Source organism: Geospiza fortis, unplaced genomic scaffold, assembly GCF_000277835.1.
Source record: "Geospiza fortis unplaced genomic scaffold, GeoFor_1.0 scaffold112, whole genome shotgun sequence".
NCBI lineage: Eukaryota > Metazoa > Chordata > Aves > Passeriformes > Thraupidae > Geospiza > Geospiza fortis.
The window spans coordinates 29,141,112-29,158,554 of record NW_005054298.1 but is presented as its reverse complement, the minus strand read 5'-3'; the positions used below and the strand labels follow the sequence as shown (position 1 = coordinate 29,158,554).

The 17,443-nt window shown below is 39.0% G+C and overlaps 1 protein-coding gene across 2 annotated transcripts in view; it reads right to left on the bottom strand.

Annotated features, from left to right (window-relative positions):
- Positions 1 to 1,094: 1,094 nt before the first annotated feature.
- The window catches only part of COL5A2 (collagen type V alpha 2 chain), a 98,391-nt gene continuing 82,042 nt past the window's right edge, over positions 1,095 to 17,443 (bottom strand). For both annotated transcript variants that reach the window (XM_005415985.2, XM_031055952.1), the window contains exons 36-54: positions 16,914 to 16,967; positions 16,745 to 16,798; positions 15,666 to 15,719; positions 14,780 to 14,887; positions 14,626 to 14,679; positions 14,371 to 14,424; positions 13,140 to 13,301; positions 12,932 to 13,039; positions 11,916 to 12,023; positions 11,714 to 11,767; positions 11,280 to 11,387; positions 11,127 to 11,180; positions 9,749 to 9,856; positions 8,858 to 8,911; positions 8,043 to 8,150; positions 5,889 to 6,180; positions 5,552 to 5,739; positions 3,549 to 3,773; positions 1,095 to 2,725 (exon numbers count right to left, since the gene is read on the bottom strand). In XM_005415985.2, the coding sequence (XP_005416042.1) occupies positions 2,579 to 2,725; positions 3,549 to 3,773; positions 5,552 to 5,739; positions 5,889 to 6,180; positions 8,043 to 8,150; positions 8,858 to 8,911; positions 9,749 to 9,856; positions 11,127 to 11,180; positions 11,280 to 11,387; positions 11,714 to 11,767; positions 11,916 to 12,023; positions 12,932 to 13,039; positions 13,140 to 13,301; positions 14,371 to 14,424; positions 14,626 to 14,679; positions 14,780 to 14,887; positions 15,666 to 15,719; positions 16,745 to 16,798; positions 16,914 to 16,967 (2,094 nt within the window). In that variant the 3' untranslated portion in view covers positions 1,095 to 2,578. The remainder of the gene's footprint in view (positions 2,726 to 3,548; positions 3,774 to 5,551; positions 5,740 to 5,888; positions 6,181 to 8,042; positions 8,151 to 8,857; positions 8,912 to 9,748; positions 9,857 to 11,126; positions 11,181 to 11,279; positions 11,388 to 11,713; positions 11,768 to 11,915; positions 12,024 to 12,931; positions 13,040 to 13,139; positions 13,302 to 14,370; positions 14,425 to 14,625; positions 14,680 to 14,779; positions 14,888 to 15,665; positions 15,720 to 16,744; positions 16,799 to 16,913; positions 16,968 to 17,443) is intronic.

The following is a 17,443-nucleotide window of genomic DNA, read 5'->3' as shown; positions in this document are numbered from 1 at the left end:
TATCTATGTATGCTCTAAACAGAGTCAAGAGAAGAGAAAAGCATGTCCAACCACTTGCATTACAGACTCCTCAATTAACTACCTGAGAGCTTGCACTTCAGAGCAGACTTTCCTTTAGTGATTCTCCAGCCCTGGTTTTTACAGCATATTACCTCAGATGGCTCTCTAGTTACAGCTCTTTTTCAGTGCTCAAAGCACCTGGCTGAGGAAATACTGCACACTTGATATGGAGATAGAGATGCAAAGAGACACTTAAAAAGAAAAGAAAAGGTATTTTTCATAATAAAATAATCTTCTCCTTCAACAACCTCACAAACTACTTATATTAAACATGGATTATAATACTTGATTAAAATAAGAGATTAAAAGTAATCACAGACATCAACCTATCCTCCAAATGTTATTCATTTTGTGCATCTGGATAAATGTGCTGTAGAGATATGACCACAGCCAAATTAACATTACCTAAAAGTTCTCTAGGAGCCAGTATGGTAAGTTAACCCCTGAGTCACATATTTATAGAAATTATTTCATGCCAGTAAGAAAGAAATCATAAAGTTCCTTCATGGGCAGTAAAAGCAAACAGATAACATCAGCATGAACCTACCAACTTCCCAGCCCTTACCGCCCCTGCAGGGAAACATGTTTGGACAACCTGGAAACCTGCAAAGCCCCTGCCCCTTCAGAAAGGGGAAAAGGGAAGTTCTTGCCTGCTTCACTACAAATACAGCTTTATGTCTTGTACAGAAACTGTCTCCTCCCAGTGTTAACTCCCATTGCCACTAGGAATTGGCCAAATCACATTTCACTCTTGAATAAAAATTCTCTCTGGAGTCTCAAAGAATACTATCTATGTGTATTTTCTAGGCCTGCTGATTTCCTTCATGCAACTGACACCTATCTGTAAAAGCTGACACATAAGGTACTTTACAAATACTCCTATACTCCTGTCTTCAAAATATTTCACAATGCCTTGCAAATGATTTATGCAAACAGCAACCAAACAACAATTAAGTACTTCTATTTTTAATTTCCTGGGAATGAACTGATGTGGAATGAACACACTGGAAGGAGTTTTACAAAAAGGAAACCACTTACATAGCGAGAAGCACGTATTTAATTAAATGCTTTGCAAAGATACATGAATAAAGCTATGACTTTCTTTAGGGAGAGCCCCAGCTGTTTATTTTTTTTTTAAGGAACAAACAAAAAAACGTGGAGAGCACAGATGCAGTAAAGAAACAAAAAAACCTAAATAAGTTTGTACCCACATACTTTACAAAATAAAGCATGTTGGAGGTACAAAACATTCTATATACTGAATGACCAACAATTAAATGCACTGTAACATTGTTCTCTCAAACACTGCAAGCCTAACAGCTAAGCTCTGAACATGACACTGACAGTAGGCATCTTTATTTCATCAGCCTTCTAGAGAGTCATTTAGCACCATCACTTTGTTGCTTTTTTTTTTGCCCTGCCTATCTCCTATCTTGAAATAACAACAGAAGCATAGCACCTTTTAATACCTAAAAGAAAACCAGGAATATTAATTGCATCCCAACTTCCAGAGATGAGGTAGCTCATGCTAAGAAATGATGGAACTTTCCTGCCTTGATAACTCAAGGCCAGCAAGTCAAATTACTGGTGATGCATGTCTGGATGTCAGCTAAAACCAAGGAATTTCTAAACTTTCTTTATTAGTAATTGGTCTGGTATACATGTGAATGGTCTGCAACACACAGAAATTGGCACCATATATAAGACATCTGAATAATTTGATATGTAATGGCTTCTTAGATGGGCAAATATTGGAAAATCAACAAGTATTGGCTTTAAGACATATTTTAAAGATTAAGGATAATTTAATGGAATTACACAGATACATTGTGAGAAGTGAAGTCTAGTCTTAAAAGTTAAGATATGGGACACCCCTACTATGGGACACCCCTATTTACCCCAGTAATATTTTTACTTCATAAATTAACCATGGCTATGGATCACTCTTCTGAGCAGACTTACATAAAAAAGTGCAAGAAAAACAATGCCAAATTGAGATGGTCTTGTCTGAAGAGATTTTCTTTTACAGAAGACACAGCTTTCTGTGAATGGCAACCACAGGAACACAAACTGGGGTACAGGGAGAAGGTATGATTGAAATACAGCCAACGGTTCACAAAAGTGCTCTACTTTTCTGTTATTCAGTACACATCAACGCAAAAGAAATAATCATTAGAGCTTTCACATAGTTCCACATTAAATCTATCTATTTTGAATACCTGGAAATGTCAAAATAATTTGAAACAAAACCGAGGAAAAGGATTCATATTACTTTTAGAAGGTTGTCATCAATCCTCTTAAAATTGTACTAAACAGTTGGTTCCAATCATTGAAAACAGAAGGTTTGTAAGTAAAATAAATATTCAAAAGGAGGCCGGGCATTTAGAAAGAGCTGTATATACAATGCTGATCCAATATCAGCCATTACTTCAAGAGTCTCAGGATTAACTTCAATCAGTCTAAGTTCATGTTTAACTGCTGCTGTTGCTGGGTAGTGTGTTATATTCCCCCCTTGCTCTTACACAAAGCAAACTGGCCCAATTTCAATTCCAAATTCCTGGTCGGTACTGCCAATGTCCACCGGTGCAATATCGATGATGGGTAAGCGCGCCACGTTCTGCGTTCTGTACTCAAAAACTGTCTTGCCCACGTTCCCATTACGTTTCTAGAGGGAAAAGAAGGGGGGGAAAATTTAAAATTAGGCCAGGGCTCTGTTAAAACCAGCCTGAAGTGCAACTGGTGAGTCAGTTGTCTGATTGCTCAGGAGGGTGTCGCTGCACCTTTGCTGAGTAACACTGAGCAATGCTGTCCGCGCTGCACCTGGGTTTTTTTGAAATGTCTCTAATGAGCAGATCTATCAGACTGACACATCAGGGCTGATTTTTCTCTTATGCTATGAAATTCTTCTCTACGTGTTCATAATGTGGGCCTTCACCCATAATTGTGGGCTTACTTTAAAGCACAGAGAGTACTTAACTTTTTTCAGGTGCAGGACTACATTTAGGAATATTTGCCAGTATGTTGGTCTTGGCTGAAACTGCCAAGTTTCTGAAAAATCTACTACTTTCTGTTTTCTGTGCTCACCACGAAATTTTAGGGAGACTTTGCCTTTCCAGCTCAGTGAGTTTCCTCCACAGTACTGCTGCAATAATCTTACCCATCTGGCAGACAAAAGTTTGTGGTTATCTCACCAGTTTGTATGATTCCACTCAGCTCAGAGCTAAACAAGTACTGGGAAATGCAAAGTGCCAAGATATGTATCTCAGTATGCTCACTAAGAAGGAATTTGCAAATAGCCACTAAATAGTGCAGACTTTTATTATGTGAAGCTAGAATTATAACAAAATCCCTGTTTGATCAGTTATGTCTACAATTCATTACAAAATCCTGCAGAATTTTAATTACTTCCTTGCATGGGTGTTTTTTCCTAATTCAAGAGAGAAGTGAAAATGTACAAAAGTCCTTTTGGGCAAAACCCCCAAACTTACAGAGCAGCTGTCGTGCAGAACAGTGTATCTGAAGCGGCTGTTTCCCTCTGCCTTGATCTCCAGGTCATTGGCCCCTTTCAGAATCACAGCTTTCTTCAGGTTCTTTGTCTGGTCATCCAAGTACCCAACACTGTTTTTGCAAAGGTAGGTGATGTTCTGGGAAGCTTCCTTGGACAGGAGGCGCAGGAATGTCATCTGAGTGACAGCTGTATCCCCATACACAAACTTTGGAGATAAAGAAATAGGTCAATTAACAGGACACTGAAATTAGGAGTTGGTGAATTTGGAAACATCTGCCATTATTGTCATCTTTCAGACATGACTAGTAGGAGCCCTATTACATGAAATCTAAGGGTGGTTTCTTTCTTGTGTAATTTGCTGCCAGTTGAGGACAAAGAAATTTAGACATTCTATAACAGGGAGAATTTTGGAGAATTTTGACTTCCACAGACATGCCAAGCTTTGGAATGAATTCTGCCTCATTTCTGAAAGGGATTCTTACACATGGAATAATGCATTAGAGTAACTTTGAAGCAGGTAAGAAACATCAAGCACAGAAAACTCCTTTACAATGCACCTGATATACTGCCAATTTATTAACTTGTTTTCTGTAGGGTTTGTATTTTATCTAGAAGCAGAACAAACGAAGTTTGACTATATGGGCCTTATAAACAAACAAAGTTTGCATATGGGCCTTATAAACTAATCGATTTGCACAGGAGTTTGACAATTGCTTTACAAAGTGGCAGTGTTTCTATAAAAAACAAGCAATTTTTCTACCAGTAAGGCAAATTCTAAAATTCCTGAGGTTTTTTTTACCCTATTCATGCAGGCTCCATTTTATTCATGTTTTATGAATCATGGCAACATAAAAACAACAATCAAGAATTACTAAAAGTTTATACATTTAACTGAAAATGGTGAAGAGAAAATCTTATTCACTGGTACTGTCATAATGTATAAAGTGTGCTACTCTTGGACACATTTATTACTTAGAATCTATAAGGAGTGCACTTGACTATTACATAGCTCAATCTATTAGTTACCAAATCTGACAGTGTTTTAAAAATACTGAAATATTCTGTTTTTAGTATTCCTGAAGATAATTTGTTCCTCCACAGAGCAACTGCCTTGCAAACCCCTCTGTGTAGCTCTGCAGGCAGCTCAACATCAACTGGGATGTTAGGTCATGGCAAGACTTCCTGAATTTAGTAATAAATGAAAGCATCTCAAAAAAGCAAACAATATCACATCTGTTCTCAGCTGTTAAAGTTCTAAACTGTTCTTAGTAATAAAAAAAAAAACCAGCATTATTTTTCATGCACCAAATACTGAATTTCAAGGTAATAACGCTCTATGAAATAACATTTCAATATATTCTCTGTGCTTTTGATAAACTAGGAATAAAAATGGCAAAAACTAGTTAATAAATTATATACTTCACATAGGGTAAACTTCTTTTATTTGTCAGGCTCATTAAGCCTAATCTTAGAAGTTACCATAGAGGAAAAACCCAGCAGAAAAGTGAGTGAAATTTTATCTGCCTAGAGACTGATGGATTCATCATGGATCAACCTGATCCATAGCAATCTTACTTTCATTTTAAACAAATTTATAAAGTAAGTTTTGTAATTTTTAGGAGTATTGAGTTTTCCGAAAGGAAGATTAGAATTCAATTAAAACAGCAGGGATCTGGGTTATGTATCAGGGTAGAAGTACAGTTAAGACAAGACAGAGATTTCGTAAAAGACTGATAGAGAAGGTGATATTTTTGTCCAGCAGTGGTCTGCTTTAGCCAATCCTGCATTAGATGCACTTGCATTGTTTTTTCCCAGCTATTTTCTATCTTTATTATATGATATTAACAATCAATTGACTATAAGCCAGTCAATCATCAGGTATAATGTTGTGACTGTAGCAGAACCTGCTCAGAGCAGAAGTTCCAAACCACAAGGCAACAAGCTTCACAGAAGCCAATTTTAAGAGTGTCAGTATTCACTTACCTGTGATCCCCTGTTCATATCAAGGCCATACCAAACAGGCTTTAAGTCAGAGGACTTGCTGGCCCACCACGTTTTGCGGGGCACACTGGATGGGTTGGCAGAAATGCAGGTCTCCCCAGTTTCCATGTTGCAGTACACTTTTATAGCATCTTCAACACATCCTTGGTTAGGATCAATCCAATATTCACCTGCAAAGAACATAAAACACGACTCTGTTACATCACAAAGATTTTTGAAACTGGGAAGACATAAGCAGAATGATGTTGCAGCAGTGCCCAAGGCCATGCTGGACACGAGGCAGGCTCAGAGGGCCCAGAGCAGAGGTGTGACCACGCACCACTCCTCTTGGAGGGGTGGCACAGCTTCAGGTCGTCACAGGTGCGCGCTGGGTGCTTCCTGGAGCCATCGGGGCTGCGCATGGTCTCGATCTGGCTGCTCAGAGACTTCAGTGTGGCATGGACTCCTGGGTCTGTTTTATTGTGGTCATCAGGGGCTGCTTCATCTTCAGTGAACTCTGGGAGTGGATCCGCCATGGCATCGTCATAATGTCCCATGATGTCACCGATGGCAGCAGTGAGATGGCCTGGGGGCCCTGGAGGGCCAGGAGGACCAGGCTCACCTGGTGGGCCCTAAGGTTCAAAACAAGAAGGCAACAGAGGTCCAGTAGAGTAAATACTATGCCCAATGACAGCAAAGCCTGCCACCAAAAAAACCCCAAAAACTTCTGGGCCAGTCACTCTAAATTCAGATATAAAGAATTCACCTTTCAAAGAACGGCATGTGAGGTATGTATTCACTCTGCTTCATGTCCTCTCTGATTGCCTTAATGCCTTGCTTGACTTCTTCTTACTCCTGATTTTAAGACTAATAGCTGGAAAAGGTCTCCAAGGAATGCCCTCATTTCCTTTGTTAAACCTGTCCCTCCTTGTTCAGATCCCTGCTTAACAACTTTATTTCTTAAAATTCCTGCTTTCCATAAGTTGCCTCTGGATCATTTTCCCAGATGGAAAATTTAGCACTAGAAACATCTTTATATTTATCCAGCACAGTGCTGAGCTCTCTGGCCACAGAACTCTGGTCTTTCTGTGTTACAGAATCTACACCATCCTTACTTGGAAGAGCTGGTGTTTTCCTGACTAAGTAAATTTTCCCAAATGGTGGATTGTGAGGTCCTTCTGTCAGCATGAACCAGGACACATGAGAAGATATCTGTTAACAAACATATCTCACCCTGCCAGCCCTTCTCTGGCAGTACAAAGTCTGTAATGTACCTCTAGATGAATTTTGATGCTCTGCTGCACCAGGTGGTGGATCAGAACCGGCCTTTCCTTTGAGAGTCATTACTTCAGAACTCACAACTAGTGCTCCAAATGCACACACCCAAACTAACACACACTGTGTCTGAAAGATTAAATCTCAACCTTTATTTCTTGCTTTTTAGTTCCAACTTACAGCTGCATGCAAGCCCCCATGGAAAGCAAAACTAAAAATACTGGAATGTGATATTTCTTGGGTGGTTTCATTACACAGTTGACAGAGACATATTATATTCTTATGCTCTGCCATACACTTTTCATACAGGTCTTGGTGTCTGGGCAGAAGTGGAGATACTGATAATTAGCAGAAATTCAAATGAAATAGGCAGAATATCAGCACATGATAAACACAAGGAACCCCATGTCTTACCAGACAAAGACAGCCAAAACTGCCTGCCTTTTCTTGCCCATTATTTTGTTCTACCACTTCCACAAAATAAGCAATATCAATTTTTTACTTCTCCCCATGACCACCCAGGTCACTCTTTTCTCAAATTCTCTAATTTTTTAAAAATTTATCTTCTTTCAAATAGTTTAACTACCCTTTTTTGAGTATTTTGAATTGGTGCATGTGGAATATGCCTGGGGCATTCAGCAAGGTTTAGGACTCTTTCCAAACTGATCAAACCAGTTTCCATCAGTAGTGAATTAGCTCATGGTTTGGTGTCTGCAAACCTCAGCCCAGCATGAAGAAGGTCAGCTGGGCTCAGTGTTAGAGTTTGGGCTGTTGATTTGGAGTGAAGGATCTCCCTAACACACGGCACAGTGGAGGAGGGTGCTGGCAGTCAGGCAGGTGGCTGTGCTCACTCTCTGGACTGCCAGCTTTGAGCCACTGCTGGCCTGTGCTTGGGCCTGAGGTTTAGGACCCAAGTGGCCAAACAGCCGTGTTGGACCACAGACCCAGCAGGATCCAGTAAGCCACCCACAGAACTACATCCAGCTCAGCCTAAAAAGAGCACATGTGGATGAGGCTGGGATCATCCCAGCATCAGAAGATGAAAATGAGTAAGAAATGAAACCTTCCAATACAGTTACCCTGGATGTTTCTTGCAGAAACTACCACATTTTATCGTTTGTCTTGAGCTCATAGATGTTCAAGAAAATAACGTGATGGACTATAAAAAATAATCTGATTATTTGAAGATAATTTTTCCCCCATATTCCCATCAATTTACCTCAGGTCCAGCCTCTCCCACAGTCCCTCTAACACCAGGAGGCCCAGTTGGCCCAAGTGGACCAGGACTTCCATCTTTTCCAGAAGGACCAACTGGACCTGGAGGACCCTAGAAAATATAGGAGACAGATGGAATGTATTTTAGCACTTAGAAACAAAAGTTTTACAAAGCAGCCCATTATATGTAGTATCTTGTCAGGAGCCAATCTGATTACTTGTGCCTATTACCAAACTTTTAAAAATCACCTTTTTTCTTCTTCTGTAAAAGTAAGAAGGCAGTTTAAAAGCTGCTCTTCTGAAGTGAATCACCTCAGATAACATAACTTGGTTCAGCTGTGTATCTTTTTCCTTAACCATTCAAGTGGGATAAGTTTCAGATTCCAGATGCTGTGCAGACAGGAGTAGCTTCTGTACATCCTCACATACAGGCTCAGAGGTAGTTGTAGATGCCTCCCTTGGATGCTCCCAAGGGACAGTATTTCTCCTTTATTTTTGAGTAAATGACGTGCATGGGGGATGAGTGGCAGAGCTGCCACATGCATGGCTTTGTATCAGCTGCAGCAGAAGTGTCTGTAAAAAGAGACTGCAGCCTTCTAGTCATTCTGAGCCAACAATTTTAGCTACAAAAAACTACACTCATGGCAAAGCTTTACTATATTAAACAAGGTGATGTCTCAGTAAAAGATATTAGGGTAATGACCATATGATATCAAAGTCAATAAAAGTCACTGAAATACAAGTGATGCAGAAATAGATGTCTGAGCAAGGAAAAAACCACAAACCCCAAGAAAGAAAAACCTTAAAAGTTATACTCACCCGAGGACCAAATGGGCCTGGAATGCCAGGACTGCCCTGTTCACCAATTGGACCCTAAACAGAAGAAATTATCATATCATTGTGCCATTTAGAGCATGTTACTTTAGTTTTTTAGTGCGTGATACACACAATTTGATATGAATAGGATTAAAAGGTACATAAACAATGGGTGGTACCTCTACCTTAATCCCTTAGTAACTTAATTAAATTTACTGGTGCTTGGCTGTAAAGCTGTTTCTCTAGAAAAGCCCTGGTTTGGAAGTATTTGTAATCTTGTGAGTGGCTCACAAGAGAGTAAATGACAGCTTTATCACCAAGTGAAAAGATAATTTAGGTGTCAGGCTTTTTGTTGCTGCTGTTCCTGTGCATTGAAACTTCCAACGTTTTCACAGCACCAGTGAATAAATGTATAAATGTTAAAAAAAAAAAAGCAAGTTTTCCATGATATTTCCATTCAATTGACAATGAAATCCTAAAGTTCTTGAAAATATTAGAAAGAAATGCTCTCACAGTCCTTTTGGGATTTTGCACTGGGTTCCTTGACTCTAATGAATTCAAACACTGCCAAAAAGCATTTCACACTCCAAATTGCTTATCTCAAACTACCAGCTTTTGTTACTATCTTGTGCTGACAGGTCATTAACTGTAAGGGACTGGCCTTGCAAAGGGAACAAGAATAAAACACATATCTTGCAACAACAGGTTTACCTCATCATACAACAGTATTTTAAAATCGCATTAAAATACTAGCAAGTATAGACACCAGGCCACTCAAACACCTTGTGGGAAAAAACAACTAGTTTGCTTTATTTTCCACTTTAAATAACTATGTTCCTGATATACCATTTAAGTACCAGCAAATAAAATTATAGTAAAAGCAGAGCAACTTACAGGAGGGCCAGGAAGGCCTTGAAGTCCAGTGAAACCCCTGTGTCCTTTCTGGCCCCTATCACCTCGATCTCCATTGTCACCTTTGTCACCACGAGGTCCTTGGGGACCCTGTAAATATCAATGATGAAATGTGAAATTCTGAACTGGGGAAAAACTCCAACCTCAAAATTCCCTCATTTGTTTTTAGACACTGCACTCAAACCTCCTTCCCTTTTAAAGATGGAAAAGATGATGATGTTGAGGCAGCTCCAAGAATCTTAATTTTTTACCAAAGGATAAGTAAATAATTACAGAAAACTGTGCTGTGCTTAAATACAGTTGTAGCAAATTTACTCTACTTCGCTACATGATACAGTGAAAAACCCATGGAACTGTACTAATGATAATAAATAATTTAGAAAACCAATTTTTTAAATATCAATGTATTTCTTCACTTTACTGTATATGGCAGATTATTTTTGTTAATGAGATTGAAATATTAAAGATCTCTCACAGACTCATTGTGATAAAGCATATTTTCAGTATTTAATCATCCAGGCTGCATCTTTACTTCTCACAGCTTCTTTCACCTTCATTATGATTAAAGTACAACTGAAGTTACATTCCCTAACTACAGACAACAACACCCAGGCAGCACAAATACCTTGTTCCTATTACTATCACAATTTCCTTGTTAGCTTTGATAATTGCAAACTTCTTACACAAATTCAAGAATCATTGCAAAACGTGGCTGCTGTTTTCAATTCTATATTTCTCAGCCCAAATTACATGCTAAATTTCTCAATGCCAGATTCCAAATAGTTTATCTATGGCATCATTATCACTAACTACTCAATAAACTTTACTGTCTCTCAAATGACATCTGTTAGGGACAGGACAACATTGTTTTGAATTTCCCAAGTTTGCAATTAATTTTCTGTTCCAGGCTTGGATTGTAAAAGACTTATGTAACATAAAAAAGAGGAGTTTTGTTTATTTTCCTTTTCAGACTGAAGTTGGAAGTTCATTAGTTGAATTAAGGCCTTTTAGAGGGAACAGGTGATTTTGTTGTATTTCTGCCATTTTTATCTAAAAACCTCCCTTTTTGTTAAGTATTCATTTCCTGACCCCTTATTTAGACCAGACTCCAGCCATTTGCTAACTCAGATCCTTCCATTATCCAGACAGTAACATGCTCCAAATAAAGAGGCTTCCAAAGCACTACTGGAGTATCCAAATATCCAAATCTGTGCAGTTTTGCAGCTCAGAACTACCTGCACCCACTTGCAGCCAGAACACAAGGTGAAGCCCTGCTTGGCATTCTCGTTTGGGCTGAATTCCTCACACACTTTCCTCAGTGGTATCTCAGACAAAACCACAATGACCATGAGCAACTTACAGGCAAACCTCTCTTTCCTGCACGGCCTGGGGGACCCATGGGACCTCGAGAACCCTGCAAAGGATGCATACAGAAAGAGTTTGAGACAATGCATGAAAACCATACACAACAGTTTTTGATATACAAAGTATTTTTTAAAAAAGCATCACTTACAGTTTCACCTCTTTGACCTGCATCTCCTGGAGGGCCAACAGGACCCGGGGTTCCTGGACCTCCTGGAGAACCTGGTAAGCCTGCAGGGCCAGGTTCACCACGATCACCCTGCAAAGCAGAATTTCAACTGTTAATCTAAAGAGGACTGGTCTAGACCAATGCAACAAAACTGTAGCACTGCCAGTCTATTTTCGAGCAATTGCAACCTACAAAGATATCCCTGCTGCAAGAACTCAAGTCTGAGTTTTTGGAAGCAGATGTTCTTAGCCTCTTAGCCAGGCATCCTCAGCTTTGAGAGGTATTTTATTCAAAGCTGGGATATACTTTCAGAACAAGCTCTCCACCCGGTTAACTGAATGAAAAGAAAATCTACAATAAGTCAAGAATAAAACGGGGGTTTGCAGAAGAAAATTAAGAAAATAATATATTCTTACACGTTCTCCAACAGCTCCATCTCGTCCAGGAGTACCGTCATTACCAGCAGGTCCCTGGAGTTATGGAATAAAAATAGAACTATTGATTAACTCTGTAATCCTGCATTTTTAGAAGAATTAGAAAGTTGTTCTCCACCTCTAACTTCAAGTCAGGGAGAATGACCATGTCTTTTCTTGCATGCTACAATGCTGTAATACTTACTTCTGGACCAGCTTCACCTACAGGCCCAGTGGCACCTGACTGGCCAATGGGTCCTGGGGGACCTTTGTCACCAGGTGGCCCTGTGGGACCCTGCTTTCCTGGAGTACCCTAAAAAAAGACGACAAATATCATATTAAAATTTTAATCACAAAACAAAGAAAGCACTAAAAACCTGCTGCCTGGCAAACTACTACTGCCAGACCAAAACACTATCTACATTTGTGAATGAAAGAAAACCCATGATATCTAAAGAAAAGGTTCTTACATAATTTGAATACATATTTAATATACTTTGTATTTGTAAGAAGTTACTGATAAATCAGTAAGTCTGATGTCATTATCTGCAATAGGTATGGTGTTTTAGATTTCAGAAAAATATAATGAAGTTTGAAATAATTAACATGATTTTTCTGTCTCAACACCAACAAACCTTGTTAGCCTGGAAAAATTTCTGGCCAACTTTAGCTATAAAGTGACTTCACAGATCCAGTGGTAATGACAGATCTTCCATATCAATCCTTTTACTAGATTTACTTTTACTAGATTTAATACTATTTAATTGCTTGATCTACTGGATCATTATGCTATCCAACAAATATCTATAAATCCTATATGAATGCAAAGAGAGCTCAAATGGCAATTTGGAAGACTGTAGTTCACAATTTATGAAACAGTGCTTGCAGAGTATTTACTCACATTCAAGCAACATTTGAGTACTTAAATGAGAGTGTGGGGTTGTTTTTTTGAGGGATCAAGTTTTAAGTCAAATAGGAACATTTTAGACAAAAGCCTTAATGCTATTATTCACTTAATTCAGGTTCAGACTTTCCATTACAGCAGAAACAAAAAGGAAGTAAACCTTCCACCTCATGCATTTGAATGAGATTAAGTTCTTTACTATTCTCTCTCTATTCACTCCTGCAACTGGAGTTTTCCACCTTTCTCCTCATCTAAGGAGCTGCAAATCCCACACAGAAATTCCCAGGCCGGTGGCACATGGCCTGGTGGTCACTTACTGCAGGCCCTGGCAGCCCAGGCATGCCTCTCTCCCCTCGCTGTCCTGGCATTCCAACAATTCCTCTTTGACCAGTAGTTCCTGCTGGGCCAGGGGGGCCATCTGGGCCCTGAAATCCACAGAGGAGGAAGCAATGTCACTGTCATGTCAGCAGGACCAAACAGACAGAGCGAGCCTGGAGCTGGTGGAGGGCCAGTCAAGGGACATACCGGCTGCCCATCATCGCCCGGGTCACCCTTGTCCCCAGGGCCACCAGGAGGCCCAGATGGCCCTCGATCTCCCACACGGCCATGAGAACCAGGATCACCACGAAGACCTGGGGGACCTTCTTTTCCTGGTTCACCAACAGGCCCAGCAGGCCCTGGGGCTCCCTAAAAAAATGAAAACGCATCATTACATCGGGCCCTTTTCTGACCAGGACAATAAAACTCTAAGGACTGTGTTTCAGTTAACTATAAATGCATGCTTTGAGGCTAACAAATGTGAATGAGCTAAAAGCTATCATCTCTTATATGATCAAATAAATGAAATGAAATAAATATCAAATTATGTCCAAGTTCCACCCATAACCCCCCTCAATTTTCAATTCCAAACTCACTCTTTAAAAGACACTTTTTTTGTTTCTCTCTTTTTTGTTTTTTTCTTTCACCTCAAGTATATAACCACTGCTAGAAAACTCACCCTTGCCCATTCTTTCTAACATCATCAAGCTAAAGTTTATATCCAAACTTTTCATTTCCATGGTATAAATTAGTGTTTCAACAGACCTTTGTTTATTTCTCAAATACTTTTAAAACACTACACACGCATTTTAAGTTTTCCATAAACTTCACATTTGATAACCTTACAATGACTGCAAGTTGTTTTTTTTCATCATAACATTAAAACACATATGAAACATGATACAGTTCTCTGTGTGGTCAACCCTCAATTTGATCCACAGCTAGTATTTATTTATAGTATTTCTGCAAATGTTTGAACAGAAGACATTTTGTGTTTGTGGGTTTGAGTTTATTTTAATGGAACTTATGAGTAACTCCACCAATGAGAGAGCACAGAAGGGGCTCTTTCTTTTCCAAAAACTGTTGTAATTTCAGGCACCACTAAAAGGACAAAAAGTAAAATATAGAGGAAAATATAAGTTGGGGTTTTTTATTCCTCAAAGCAATTAAGTCATTGGAGCAATTTGAGCAGCAATTTGAAAGCCTGCTTAACCCAATGGAAAGCCTTGGACCAATATCAGGCATTGCACCAAGCTGAAGACTAATGAGCTTTACTTAATGGTGCAAACAATTAGTCACAGAAGTCAGTGTTGACAAACTGTTCTCTTCAATAGCATCGACCATAAACACTGGTTCAACTTCTTGCTTTATTTAACCTTCACATTCTTGGTGAGCATTTTATAAAACATACCTACTAGGAAAATTATAATTAACTTACAGTAGGTCCTGGAGGCCCCACTCTTCCAGCAGATCCTGGGAATCCAGTAGCACCCTAAAAAAAGCTCCTTTTTAATGCCATCTTTATCAAAAGAAACACAGCACTAGTTACCTCAAATGTTCTTGGCTGAATTAGTGAGCAAATTATATTTACATACTGACAAAACAAGCTGAGATATGGAATAATACACACATGACACAAAACTTCTGTATTAGATTATCTGCAGTCAGGTCTCAACACATAATATCTACTTACAGGTGGACCCTGAGTTCCTCTACCACCTTTCAGACCAGGAACACCTGGAGGGCCCTAAAAGGAAAGAGAGGGATGATAGTGAACACCCAGAACTTTTTTAATGAACAAGATCAGCCTATGTCACTGGTTCTGAGAGGATTTTATTTGTACTTACTGGGGGACCATGAGACCCAGCAAGACCCTGTGGGCCTGGAGATCCAGCATCTCCTTTCTGTCCAGGTTCTCCAGGTTCACCTTTAACACCAGGCTGACCATCAGGGCCCTATAAGAAAAATTATTTAGAAGAAACATCAGGGCAGGCAACACCAAATCTTTCCTAACAAAATAATTCTATAGAGAATTTTTAAAAGGGTAAAAATTAAAATACCAGGGGTAAAAATCAGTCCAGAAAACACTGTATTTGTTTAACAATTCAGCATGGTCATTAGAAGACCACACATGACATTTTCTAATAGCTTTCTAATCTTTCTAATACTGTGAAGCCAGTATTTCCATTTTAAATATTTTACTTATCTAGCTCACATTTTTCTTCTCTTTAGATTTTCTATTTTCCTCAGCAGCTATAAAACAAACATAGTCTTTTCAAGGCTTTTTTTCCCATCAAGGGAAGCAGGTGCAAGACTGTGAAAGGGATCCTGAAACAGGATACTTAGGCTGTGGGAAAGCTTAGGGTATTCCAGTCCATCTGGTCCATCACCTCGTTCCAGCCTTCACTACTCATGGCACAAATCTTTGCTACCTTCAGTAGACACATTTTAACTTCCTTTTTTTTAATCTCAAAGGAGCAGCATAACATACTAATGAAAATATGAAATCTGGTGAGCAATTACATAATCTCAATAAGAAAACCACTTTTCAACTGTCTAGGGTACTTACTGGCCCTTTCCTTCCCTTGATATATTGATGGGAGAAAGAAACAGCTCTTTTTGCAGAAAAAATGTGACTCCTGATCCAGAACACCACAGTATTATTCATAATGAAGGAAATGAAGTGTGTCAAAGCACGAGGAAAGGAAACTCATTACTGTTCAAAACACGTACCGGGGGGCCAGCAAAACCAACAGCGCCAGTTGGGCCATTCTCTCCTCGGGAACCCTGGGCAGAAAAATTGAAATAGCTGTATTTAAAAACCATCTTTCTACAGATAGTATCCATTTCAGTTCAATATATCAGAAAGGATGTTAACTATTCACCATCATAAGTGTCATTATACTTTTGCTCTATTAATCAGAATCAAATTATCTTTTAATTATAAAATAAAGGATGTTAGCTCTGATGTTAAAAGTTGCCATGTGTTCAAGACTATATTGAGCTTTCAGAATTCAGAGATGGAGGGCACAGGTGAGTATTAAAACAGAATTGGGAGAAATTCTGGTCACAACCCACCCCTTCCAGGGATGGCCAAAAGAGCACACACTGCATTCAACCTACCACTCCAATCACACTGGGGAAAAAACACAGTAGTTCAAAGATGTACTCTTCTACAGGATCAAAACAGGCTTCGACTGAGCTTTCCACTCAACATTTGCTTGGAAAAGAAGTAGCTAAAGGCTGCCAACTCCAGCACTCCCTAAAAGGGTGGAAGCTGCTCCAAGTCATACTGGAAATAAGAGTGTTCTGATTTATGACAGGCACATAATCAATTTCAAGCAGTGTGAAGGATCTAGAAGGGCTGAGCCTCTAATTCCCTAATTGAAGTCAACCCTTAAAATACTTCAAATCACTAATAGATGGAAGATGACAAGAGTTACATAACTGGATGAACTAAGGATTACCTCTGTGCTTTGCCCATTAAATATTTGTTTATGTGCAGTGGTATCTGCTAGGGGCATGCTTTTAAAAACACTGACACAATTACAAGTGGTGGCATCATTTCAGGAGTGAGGTAAGTGAGGGTGACTCTATAAAGTTTGCCCTAAAACAAGTATAGGTCACAGGAAGAAAATCTGGTAATACTTTTGCAAGTGCACAGCAACGAGTCAAAACTTCACACTTGGCTACAGAGAAAGGGAAAGAAAAAGGGAGAAATATATCAGCAAATAAGAAAAAATGCCTGGAGTTTGGATCAGCATTAGGTATTGTTAACTTAGACCAGACAAAAAAAAAGCATGTTTACTCACAGGGTTTCCACGGGAACCAGGAGGACCAACTAGACCTCGAGGACCTGGTTCACCCTTAAAATAAAATGAAAGAATTTTATTTCCCAAGTAACTAACTTGTTTGGTCATTAAAATGCTAATGAAGTCTGATAATATTAAGAAACTTCAGTAAAGAAAGGAATCTGTTTACCTTTTCACCAGTGGGACCTGCTGGACCCATTGGACCTATTGGACCAGGGAGACCCTTTTGAACAAATTAAGACAAAAGGAAGTTAGAAAAGTGATGCTCCAAAAAAACAGTTTAAAACTTCTCATATATTACCATTCCCTTTTTCATTCATTTGAATTCTACTTTATGTCTGGAAACGTCTTTAATCTTCTTTATCTAAAATTAACTTGCACTTCCTCTCCCAATAACCCAACTTCCCTCAAAAGATCTGCTTTTTTTCATTCTCTCCTTCTTCTCTAAGTTCATCATCTGTCTCTGCAGTATTCATGAATAAGGCCAATGATATAGAAATACAAAAGCCCCAGCTTTATTTCACTCTCTCAAAAAGGAATCAAGTCTTTTTTTCCCACTTGCACAGTGCTTTGTTTCTTTTATGTAGGTATTTAACTTTTTAACTTAATTTTAAAGTATCCATCATTTTTTCTGAATATCCATTTCGATCTTACAAACTACTCAAAAATGTCCTCTATCTCTTCATAAGGCAGGCAAAT